This window comes from Anser anser (genome assembly GCF_964211835.1).
Source record: "Anser anser genome assembly, chromosome: 1".
In the NCBI taxonomy this organism is placed as follows: Eukaryota; Metazoa; Chordata; class Aves; order Anseriformes; family Anatidae; genus Anser; species Anser anser.
The window spans coordinates 179738303-179750419 of NC_139720.1; the positions used below are offsets into that span (position 1 = coordinate 179738303).

A 12117-nucleotide genomic window follows, 5' to 3' on the forward strand; every position below is an offset into this window, starting at 1 on the left:
CAGTGAGTACGGGAACATTTTGTAGCTCTGGAGGTCAAAGTCCTGCTAAGGTCAAAGAAGAGATATTAGGAAAAAAAAAAAAAAAAGTTTTCTCTTGGCCTCTACACCAAACTCATGAAGTAGAGCTACATGTGGTTACAGAAACCCTTAAAGCAGAAGTCCTGTGCAAAACACTCAAGAGTACTGCAATGATTTAGGAATCCAAACTTCTGAGAAGTTGCCTTCTCATGCACCCTGTATGAATATTAATTCTTTCCAAATTTCTTATAAGAGGATGTGCTTGCTCTTTGACCAAAACAACCTCTTTGCTGTCGTGTGCCACTTCCCCACCTTGCTCTGCCTTATAGCAGGCTGCATTTTGGGCAGCAAGATGCTGGTAGTTCTCAAAGCTAAAAACCATCCCAATGAGAATGCCAGTGCATCAAAGGTGGAGACAGCGAGATGGGTCTCAGACCTATCTGCAGATATAGACTGAAATCATTACTGCTCCCCTGTCTTAACTGCCAGGCAGAGAATACTCCTTATCGTGCAGAAATAAAGCCTCGGGCTTGGCAGCAGGGAAGACGATCCATGCGTGAGGAGGTCAGCAAACCAAGCCAGCCTACGGGCTCCAGCATCTCCCAAGGGGATTGGGGGGCTCCTGCCAGCACCTAGGAGGGTCAGATGGCAGAAAATCACAACTCCCTCATCTCCCTCAGCTTGGAGCGGGCAAACATTGCCCTTCGCCCCGTGGTCCTACGTCGGCACTCAGTGTTGGACAGCATGAAGCACCAAGAAGGCTGCGTGGCGTGTTAACCCCGCAGGCAGGATGCTCAAGCCCCCCAAAAGCGTCCGGCAGAGTGAAGATGCTTGGTGTGAATAGAGCCCGTTCCCTGGCAGGCGGCCAAACACAGCAGCCGCCGGCGCCCGGGCTCGTCCCCCCGCGCTCGCGGGCTCTTGAAGAGAAGTGACACGCGGCACGTTCTTGCTCACAGCCTGCTGCCGCTCAGGAGGCTGGGAGAAGGAGAGACTTAGTCCTTCACAGCTGGGGGCTCTGACTTTGCAAGCCGATTGAGATGGAGGACGGGGGGGGGGGGGAGAGGGGGGAGGAGAGGCGAGATGGAGGCAGAGATTTTCCTACAGCTTTCAGCACAAAGGCTGATCTCCTGCCTCCCCCTTGTATTTTTCCCCCCTCTCAGAAACAACCAGAAGTTCAGGGTACAAATGGGCAAAGCTGTGAAAAACCAGCCCAAAAATCAGAAGCTATGGCACTGCACCCAAGCTCATTAACCCTGCTGTGACAAGGGGCTAATTAGCTCAAACATGGCACCATGCTACTGTGACTTCTCCATCTCCAAGACCCCAAAGAAGAACACTTCACAGAGCCTCCCCCTGCCACATCTATCAGCAAAGGGGCCAAGGAATCAAGTGTGGGGGAATTTGAGAAATGTTAGGAAGGAGGCAGAGGGATGAGGCCGTGCTTATTTGGTGCGGTATGGGGCAAGTGCAGCTGTCTGGCCAGTGGCAGAGGAAGGACATCCAGCAAGAGATCTTGCTCATAAAACAGCAAGCGAACTACTTTTCTGAGAAGTCAATGGAGTCCATCCCAACAGCCACACGTAACTATTCACAGAGGGCTGTACATCTTCATGGTAGCTGAAAGGTGGATTTCTTCCTCCCATTCATCATTCGTAAGAGTCTAAAATCCCAAACAGTCCTTCAAGGAGGAGAGCATGAATGAGGCCCAGGAGGAAACAAGGAGCTGCTGGAGGAAAGCCAAGTATACCAGCCTGGACACCTTCAAAGTGGTATGAAAGGCATCCCAGCCAGGTGTATGGGAGCAGCCATGGAGAGGGAGCTCCCATTCACAACATCCAGGGAGAGAAACTTTCTGGTTCCCCTATGTAATGTCCTACTGCTCTGACCCCTAAAATAAAGAGCAGCAAGGTAAAATAGACAGAAAGGACCAGTGTAATAAAGGTTGTTCCTCCTAAGGACACCTCTGATCTAGTAACAGGCCTGGTGCTGGGCGACTAGCAGGATTTGGGCTGTCATCGCCTGGCATACCCACAGGTTGCAGTGTGCTGTCATTACAACTGCTCTGCGTGGTACCCAAGTGCTCTGCGGACATGAGGGGCTGAGTCTGCGAGAGCCTGAAGGCCTCATCTGTGCTAAAAGATGTCAAATCCCCATTGGACTCGACGACAGCTGAGTACCTAAATGCCCCAGACCTTGGTGGAGCTGGGCTTCATTAACTTGCTCCAGATCACAGAGCTGAGAACTGAGCCTGGGCACCCGTCTTGTGATTTAACAGCTGCGAAGCCTCATCTATCTCTTCCCGTGCAGAAAAAGTAGAGAGAGTGGGAAAAGAGGGGGCAGAAGAGAGGAGGGACCAAAGTACCAGCAGGTGCTTGACTCCTTTGCACCACGAGGTTAAGGATATGGGGGACCACAGCCTGGGTGCTGGGGTAGGAGGGAAAAACTCAGGCCTAGCTACCTCAAGGATTTTCCCAGTCCCCCGTCTTAACCTTAAAGGCAAGACAGACCAGGAAATACCCCAAAAATCCCCCAGAGGACCCTGGCTGCAGACCTCGAGGAATGCACTGCTCCAAGGATACCTCCAGGCAGCACGCATGAGGCCCATGCTGTGTAGGGAATGCGAAGAACTGGTCTTTTGTTTCCCTCCCCTTTGTTTTAACCTCTCGAATCAAAGACCCCAGCTGCTACTCTGAGAGAGGCTAGAAATTAATCCAATTAAAAAATAAATTCCTTGTGGAATCAGAACTGCTTGCCGGGTGGGGGGTACGGGCACGCGATTTCTTTATTCTGGAAAACAAACTCTTATTTTATAGCTCACGTTTCACAGAAGGGAGACAGAGGCAGGGAAGCATTTGAAGCAAATATAACAAGCAGATGATCGGGGTGATTTATAACCCCGGTACCCAACTGCGGCTCACGGGAAGGATGGCAGCTCTCTCTTCTATAGCCTACAAGGCCAGAGACAATGCCGCGTGCTCCCCTCAAATACAAACAACCACAGAGCAACAAAACCCTTTGCCGCTTCGTTCCACTCCTTTGTTTTCCAGAGTTTTGGTGAGCCTGGGCTTGTGGAGCTTGACAGGTTAACCCACACTTCCTTGGTTGTGGCAGAAGTGATTAAACAGGGGGGGATTGTTTAGGCTGGGAAGCAGAAGGAGCTCCTTTGTTTTTGTAGATCACTCAAAGGCAGCCGAGCCATGGTGCTGGAGAAGAAAAAGGCAGGGGCTGAGAGAAAAGGGAGATGGGTTTCCAAGGAGGGACTTTGCGCCACCAGCTCTGCAGGCTCAGAGATGAGGGGTGGGGGGAAACACTGTGTCCCAGCTTTGGGGTTGGGGAGAAGTTGGACGGAACCTCACCCAAATACCAGACTCACCCATATTCCCTTCCAGGCTCAGCAAAGCCTGGACAAAGTCAAGGCATCCGTGGCATGCCCTTGTAGCATCCCACCCCACCACTCCGAGGGCATGCAGTCATTGTGCAGCTTGTGCTGAGGGGGATTGGGGCCAAGGAGAGAGGGGTTTTCATACCCAGAGCCTGGTGCACCAAAGATCTCATGGGAAAGCACATGTAACACAGCCACCTCTATATACAGCCTGGCTTGCTTCCATGGTCCCATGCATTAAGTTGCTCCCTCAAGGTGTATGTCATGCTGAGGTACATGGTGGGCTCTATGGGAGTCCTGCCTTCCCTCACAGACCCCAGATTTAACATCTTCTAGCTTATTGCCGTCATCAGAGATTGCTAGAGAGGAAATCCAGGCACCTGCTGCACTGGGAACACGTGCAGACTCACCGTGCTGTAGGTGCTGGTGGAAAGGGACTGAGCCCTAAGTGCCCATCTTCAGGTGGAGGTGTGGAGGGAAGAAGAGGAGGAGCTCTTGACTTTTTGTCACCCTCTATAAGGCCATGACTGTTTGGAGAGAGGAGCAGAGCACCCACAAACTTTACTGGATCAGAATTGAGGGGAAAGCAAAATTAAAACTAGAAAAAGGAACCTACAGTGATTTGTTGGCCATCGCTCCAACTTGGTTGCTGTTGGCATCGGGCTGGTGGGCTGGGAGTGCTTTCAGTCCTCGGGAGCAACGCATTACCCTGAGATTCAGGCTCACAGGGATGGGTGGGGAGTCTTTTGCTTTTTCCTTGGCCTGACACCCACCTCTCAGAGCAGCTTTGCTTTCTGCGTCAAAGAGGTACGGGAAGGAGCTTGGCAGTGGAGATCAGAACTCCGGACACCACAAAATGCCTCCTTCTTAGCAGGCTCCAAGTCTCCGCAACAACACTAAGTGCAAGAGGTCTGGTGAATTATTAAAACAACCTCTCAACAGCTCCGGATAAACCTCCAGTGCCTCCGATTCAAAAGAAGGCTGTGGTGTGAGAATCCCCATTAGTAACAATACACACAGTTTGCAAGAACATATGTCCCTGCATGGAGCAATCAACCAATCTGGGCTGTTTAACCATAATATTTCAAAGAAGCGCTTTTAACGCAGCTGATCCGTATGTTTATTTTTTGAGCTGTAAAACAGGATTCTTCAATAGCCTTCCTGAACATTTCTGTAATGGACTTTATCCAAACTATTGGGGAGCAGGCTTTGCTCCAGCAGAGTGACTGATATGTACTTTTTTTTTTTTTTTTAAACTCAGAGTCACGATTGTGGAAAAATAATAACCCAAGCAGACAGAAAGTACATTTTGCCCTCAGAAAAAAGGCAGGAGGAGCAAGACCCCACTGGGACCCTTTTAAGAAAGGGTTTGGATCAAGAGAGTCTGTGAGATGGGGAATGAGTAGATGGGAAGGGGAAAGGCTTTCTAAGCCCGTCCTGATGCAGATATTTGAGTACACATGGAAGATACATTTCTTCGCACTCTTTTCTCCTGCAAAATGCGTGGGAGGTGAATGCGAGTCCTGTTGTATTGATTGATTGATTTTATATAAAGAATACGAGCTCCTCTTGGAATAGCCATGCCTTTACGGGGATGGGGGGCGGAGGGGTGGGGTGAAGGGGGGGATAGGGGGCACGGTCTGGTCTCCTTCCCTGCTCGATCTAATCCTAATTAAAAATAAATTACATGCTGTATGGAACTTGAAATGGTAAAGATAATCCTGTTACACACGAGGGGCCGCCCCGCTGCCCGCTGCCCGCTCCCGGCCAGCGGCCCCGTTCCCAGGCGCGCAGCCCCCGGCCCAACACGACCCGGTCCAATACATCCCGGTCCAATACATCCCGGTCCAACACAACCCCGTCCCACGCATCCCGTTCCAACACGACCCGGTCCAACACGACCCGGTCCAACACTCCCCGGCACCGCATCTCCCCTCCCTCCCGCGGAGCTCCTAGGGGCAGGAGAAAAGAGCTCGGCGGAGCCTTTTGGTATGGAAAGAAGGCGTTTGGGGAGCTTTTGTCGGCGGCGGTGCGTGTCCCCCCACCCCTGCTCCCCCCTCGTCCCCGCAGCGAGCGCTGCTGCGCTCCTTAAATCCCATTTCCATAAGCCGGCGCTGCGGGCCCGCCGCGCTCGCGTGCCGCCCCGCGCAACCCCCGCGCAACCCCCGCGCAGCGCAACGCCGCGGCCAGAGGGGACCCCGGGGAGCCCCCTGGGGGGGGGAGAGAGCCGGGAGGGGGCAAGGAACGGGGGCTGGAGACCCCCATCCGTCCCCCGGCCCCGCTGGTCCGTCCCGGCCGAGGAAGAGGAGAGGATGGAGGGGAGGAGGAGGAAGAGGAGGAGGAGGAGGAGGATGGAGGAAGGACACGCGGCTTTCGGGGACCCCGGTGCAGCGGCGGGCAGATGGCTTCGTTCCCCCGGTCCGTGCCAGGTTTCAGCCTCATGCTGTTATTTTGTTCTGCTGGAACGAGGCTGGTGTTGCTTCCCAGAGAGGCCCTATTAGGACAAAAAAGAAAATCCCGTGAATAGGCGTAACAGGGCACCAGGAGGGATAGGTCTTAAATGTATTTTAATATGAGCTGGGCATTGTGTGTAATTCAGCGCTCATCATCGTTTAGTCAAAGAGTTATGGCAGTGATTGGGAATGAATAGGGGGACATAATGGATACATGTGGCGTTTGCTTATTATATTCAACTTAGTCCAACTCCTCTGTGGAAACTGTTCAACTTTCTCTCCCTTTAGCCTGTCATAGTGAAATAATACAGACATTGGTTCCTCAAATGGGATAGCCTGCCATGCTATTATATTTCTGCAGCTAACGAGGGCTTCATAAGCCTTTGATACAGCCTGATCTTTGAAACCTTTCCAAATCTCCTCAAGCTTATGCTAAATCCTATTTGGAACTTTTTTTCTGTCTTTCTTTCTTTCTTTCTTTCTTTCTTTTTTTTTTTTTTTCCCTTTCGCCTGCTAGTGCCCCAGGCTTAAGAAACGCGGGCGGTGACATGCATACTAAAGCATGCGGGGACATCTCCTGAAAGGCGACTTACAGCGCGGATCACAGGCTCTCACGCGAGGAACACACCACCGCGGGCGCGGATGAGAAAACGACCGAAACCCCCCCGGCCGCGCCCCGCTGAGCCGCCCGGCGCCCGCCCGCACCCTCCCGCGGACCGGCACGGCACGGCACGGCACGGGATGGGATGGGATGGCACGGGATGCCACGGCACGGGATGCCATGGCACGGGATGGGATGGCATGTCACGGCACGGCATGGGATGTCACGGCACGGGATGAGATGTCACGGCACGGGATGTCACGGCACGGCACGGCACAGCCCACGGCAGCACCTGTCCGCCGCCGGGAGCCTCCGGAGAGAAAGGAAGGAAAAGGAGGGGGAGGAAAGAAAGAAAGGGGGGAAAGAGAGAGAGAAAAGAAAAAAAAAAAGCAGAAAAAAAGAAATAAAAAAGCAGAAAAAGAAATAAAAAATAGGGGGGGAAAAAGAGAAAATACATAGAAAATAAAAAGCGGAAAAAAAATGGGAGGGGGGGAAAAAAGAAAAAAAAAATGCCGAAATCAGCCCCCCGCCCCGGAGAGTTAGCGCGAACAAAGGCGGGCGCCCCGCGCAGCCCGCCGCCCCGGCCGCCGCAGCCGCCCCGCGGAGGGGGTGTCCGGGCGGCGCCCCCCGCGCCGCTCCCATTGGCTCCTCCGGGCCGCCATTTGCATAGCGCCGTCTATTAAAGGCGGCGCCGGGGCGCGGAGGGGCGCAGACGGCGGTGGTGGGTGAGCGGATCCGAGTCCATCTCTGTGCCCCGCAGGTGCCATGGGCCCGCTGCGGCTGCTGGCCGCCAGCTGCTTGCTGGCCATGTCCCGCTGCAAGACGGTGAGGTACCGCACCGACGAAGAAGGGGCTCCGGGCACGGTGATCGGCACGCTGGCCGATGAGATGCCGGTGAAGGCTCCCGGGGAGATGAGCTTCCGACTGATGCGGCAGTTCAGCAACAGCTCGCTGGTGCGGGTGCGGGAGGAGGACGGGCAGCTGAGCATCGGCGAAGCGGGGCTGGACCGGGAGCGGCTGTGCGGACAGGCCCCGCAGTGCGTGCTGGCCTTCGATGTGGTGAGCTGCTGGCGGGAGCGCTACCGCCTGGTGCACGTGGAGCTGGAGGTGCGCGACATCAATGACAATGCGCCCCGCTTCCCCCGGGCGCAGATGACACTGGAAGTGTCGGAGAGCGCCGCACCTGGCACGCGCCTCCCACTGGAGGTGGCAGTGGACGAGGACGTGGGCTCCAATTCCATCCAGAGCTTCCAGGTCTCCCTCAACAGCCACTTTGGCGTGGAGGCACAGACGAGGGCGGATGGGGCACGCTGTGCCGACCTGGTGCTGCTCCAGGAGCTGGACCGTGAGCGCCAGCCCTCCTACACCCTGGAGCTGGTGGCCAAGGATGGTGGCAGCCCAGCACGCTCAGGCACAGCCACTGTGCATGTCCGTGTGCTTGACGCCAATGACAACAGCCCCACCTTCGCCCGGGGCTCGGTCACGGTAGAGCTGCCCGAGGATGCACCACCTGGCTCCCTGCTGCTCGATCTGGATGCCGATGACCCTGATGAGGGCCCCAATGGGGAGGTGGTCTACGCTTTTGGCAGCCAGGTGCCCCCTGAGGCACGGCGGCTCTTCCGCCTCGACCCACGCTCTGGCCGCCTGACACTGGAGGCCGCTGTGGACTATGAGCGCACCCGCACCTACGAGCTGGACGTGCGTGCCCAGGACCGTGGTGCCAGCCCCCGTGCTGCCACCTGCACTGTCATTGTGCGCCTTGCCGATGTCAATGACAACGCGCCACGTATCAGCATCAGTGCCCTCCGTGGTGCCGGCAGCGCCGCTGGCGTGGCCTACGTCAGCGAGGCAGCGGCCAGCGAGAGCTTCGTGGCCCTGGTCAGTGCCTCTGACCGTGACTCGGGCGCCAATGGGCAGGTGCGCTGCAGCCTCCGTGGCCATGACCACTTCGCCCTGCAGCGTGCCTATGAGGACAGCTACATGATCGTCACCACGGCAGCACTGGACCGTGAGCGCATCCCTGAGTATAACCTCACCGTGGTGGCTGAGGACCTGGGCTCACCGCCCTTCAAGACCGTCCGCCAGTACACAGTGCGGGTGAGCGATGAGAATGACAACGCACCACTCTTTGCCAAGCCCCTCTACGAGGTGGCCGTGCCGGAGAACAACCCCCCAGGTGCCTACATCACCACTGTGGTGGCCCGAGACCCTGATCTTGGCCACAATGGTAAGGTCACCTACCGACTACTGGAGACCCAAGTCATGGGGGCCCCCATCTCCACCTATGTCTCAGTGGATCCCGCCACTGGGGCCATCTACGCCCTTAGGACGTTCAACTATGAGATACTCAAGCAGTTGGACCTGAGGATCCAGGCCACTGATGGAGGCTCCCCGCAGCTCTCCAGCAGCACTCTTGTCAAGGTGAGGATGGTGGACCAGAACGACAACCCTCCCGTCATCATCCACCCAGTGCTCACCAATGGGTCAGTGGAAATCGGCGTGTCCAGCAAGACCTCCCGTGACTCCCTGGTGGCCCAGATCAAAGCTCGAGATGCGGATGATGGGGCCAATGCTGAGCTCACCTTTGCCTTCCTGGAAGAGCCCCAGCAGGACCTTTTCACCATCAATCCGAGCACTGGGGACATTGTGCTGAGGGGAGACCTCTCTGAAGAGCTGGGACAGCTGTTCAAGGTCATCCTCACTGTGACAGACAATGGCAGACCCCCTCTGGCCACGACTGCCACGGTCAACTTCCTGGTGACTGCCACTGCTCCTTCCAGTATTCAGGAGGTAGCCAAGCCCAGCTCCTGGGAAGGAAAGGCTTTGCAGTGGGACATCCCTCTGATCGTGATCATCGTCCTGGCAGGCAGCTGCACCCTCCTCCTGGTGGCTATCATCACCATCGCCACCACCTGCAACAGGCGCAAGAAGGGGAACGAGCTCAAAAACAACACCTCCTTGAAGGAGCAGATAGACATCTCCCACCTGGAGAAGGGCCGGCAGGAGGACAGCAGCCCGAGGGGAAATATGTTTGAGGTACGAACCTTTCCCAGCAAAACCTCTTTCACCAGCCCCGACCCTTCTCCGGCAGCTGAAGAGATCTCTGCTGCCGAGAGCAGCAGTGACAGCGCTGGCCTCTACGAGGGTCAGAAGAGGCTCAGAGGACCCAGCGGGGAGGTAAGATCCTGCCGTGTCCTGGGAAGGGGAGGGTAGAAGGAGGGGTTTGTGGATGGAGGGGGGGAGGATGTAAATTTCAGAGATACAGTTCTGATGTCAATTTACCCTATACTTCTTCCCTCTCCTTTGACCCCCCCCCACCGCACCCCAGCAGGGTTTTGCTGCTGCTCCGAGCTTTGGCAAAGAGCCCGCTCCCCCCGTGGCCATCTGGAAGGGGCACTCCTTCAACACCATCTCCGGCCGAGAGGCAGAGAAGTTTAGCGGCAAAGACAGTGGCAAAGGCGACAGCGATTTCAATGACAGTGACTCAGACATCAGCGGAGATGCCCTGAAGAAGGACCTCATCACGCACATGCAGAATGGTAAGGAGTCAGCCCCCGCTCCCATCTGTCCGGACAGACGGACAGGGAGGTGCATGGAGGGACCTGTCAGGGTGCTGCTAATAGCTGGGGCTGGTGGGGAAGGGAACCTGATACTTCCCTCCAGAGCTGTCTGACTCAAACTGCCTGCCTCTTCCCAGCAGGCTGCTAAATGCTGGTTTCTCTCCTCACCGAGCATCCAGCGCAAATTAGCAGAGCTGGAAGTGCTTTAGAACTGTGTTCTTTTCTTTTTTCCCTTCCCAAAAATTTTCCCTGAAAGTTAAACTGTGAAGCGCCTGTAGCAAAATGACGTAGCCCTACCTTCCCCAGTGTGCATTTTCATTGTGCCGTAGAGCATCGCTTCCCAACTCCTGCCGTCAGCACAGCGCGTTGAGTCATCCCGTGATTGATAACTCTGAGGATTACGGATGGCACAGGTTTGTTCCTGCAGTAACCACAGGTTTCTTGCTCCCTCTAGGTCTTTGGGCTTGTACAGCTGAGTGCAAGATCCTGGGTCACTCGGACCGCTGCTGGAGCCCGTCCTGCGGCCGAGCCAACCCCCACCCCTCTCCCCACCCGTCGGCACCCCTCTCCACCTTCTGCAAAAGCACGTCCTTGCCCAGGGACCCCCTCCGCAGGGACAACTTTTACCAGGCCCAGCTGCCAAAGACAGTGGGGCTCCAGAGTGTCTACGAGAAGGTGCTGCATAGGGACTTTGACCGGACGATCACGCTGCTCTCCCCACCGCGTCCCGCACGGCTCCCTGACCTCCAGGAGATCGGGGTGCCCCTCTACCCAGCCTCCTCGACTAGGTACCTGGGTCCCCAGACTGACACAACTGAGAAAGTGTAGCCCTACCCGTCCCCCAGCCCCATACACATGTCCCTACACGCACACAACTCGGTTGCTCCTCGGAGCCTTTAAGTTATTGACCAGATCCAGTGTTGTACATGTAAATATGCAAGATGTGCCTTAAAACATGAAGTTGTTGGGAAAGATTTCCAATCACGTCGGTACTGTTTGGTATTTGCAAACAAAAAAAAAATGAATTGTTTGTAGTTAATGTAATTTTTATGAAATGTGCAGTATTTAATTTTTTTTTCTTTTGATGTTTTCTACATTATTTTTTTTAATTTTGGTTTGCCCATGGCCTGCCATTTTTGTAGTGTTTTTAACCTGTACAGTGTGTAATGTAATGTTTGTACATAATGAAAAATTGGTTATATTTTTATATAATAAAAGCTTAAAAATGGGAATTCTTGCCAAAGGAACTGTCTGAAAGACACAATAATTAATAATATCCTGAATATGTAGAAACTTGTAAGGGAAATTCCTCTTTCACAGTATAATAACCTAAGCAACCCAATATACTGAGAAGTTTGACTTGCCAAATGTGACTTGTATTTCTTGAGTCTGTGGTCAGTTTAAATGTTATTTAATTGACTTTGGTTCCTGTAATCTGTGTCACTGATAAACACTAATAAAGGTTTTGTGATGTGTTGGAGGGATCTGTCCATGGATTTTTTTGTGCTTCAGACCTTATACGTCTTTGCAGCTCAACAAAACTGTTTTCTGCAGAAAAATGTAGGGGGGGGAGGAATGTGAGGGATGCTTCCTCTGGTCTCACCTGTTCCTCCACTTCACTGTTCACTGTTCCTCCACTTCACCTGTCCCACCACTTCACTGGAGATGTAGCTCTAGAGTTTGTAAAGGTGGGGTGCAGAGAAAGGAAAGCTACATGCTAGAGCTGGCCTTTGCTTTTTGCTGCCTGGGTTGAGCTCTTCCAGCCTGATCCTCTGCTGGTGGTAATCAGTGTAACTTGAATGAAACTACGTCAGTCAGCTGAAGCGTTCATGATGCGAAAAACCTCTTTGCATCAGAAACCACTTGAGCGCCTTGCTTTTTCATATGGCTAAGACTGCTTTGGGTAAAGCTGCACAGGTACTGTGCTTAGAGGTCTACACATGGTTAAAGCAGCTGTACCAAAAGAGAGTAACTTATGTTTGAGTAACAGACACCTGTCTATATACCAAGAGAAAAAGTTTTATATTTGTGCTTACAATAGAAAAAATAGATGTTGATTACGTTGAGATTCTCTGATATATATTTTGCCTCTTTCCAGTAATG

The 12117-nt window shown here is 53.9% G+C and overlaps 1 protein-coding gene across 4 annotated transcripts; it reads left to right on the forward strand.

Annotated features, from left to right (window-relative positions):
* Positions 1-7086: 7086 nt before the first annotated feature.
* Positions 7087-11494, forward strand: PCDH8 (protocadherin 8). 4 transcript variants are annotated; one of them, XM_083815921.1, is made up of 3 exons: positions 7087-9631; positions 9783-9993; positions 10469-11494. In XM_083815921.1, the coding sequence occupies exons 1-3, from the start codon at positions 7220-7222 to the stop codon at positions 10840-10842; spliced, it is 2997 nt and encodes a 998-aa protein (XP_083672047.1). In that variant the 5' UTR covers positions 7087-7219; the 3' UTR covers positions 10843-11494. The 4 variants fall into 4 exon arrangements, with proteins under 4 accessions (XP_083672047.1, XP_083672048.1, XP_083672049.1 ...); XM_083815922.1 differs by having other exon boundaries at positions 9786-9993; XM_083815923.1 differs by having other exon boundaries at positions 7087-9490.
* The last annotated feature ends 623 nt before the right edge of the window (positions 11495-12117 follow it).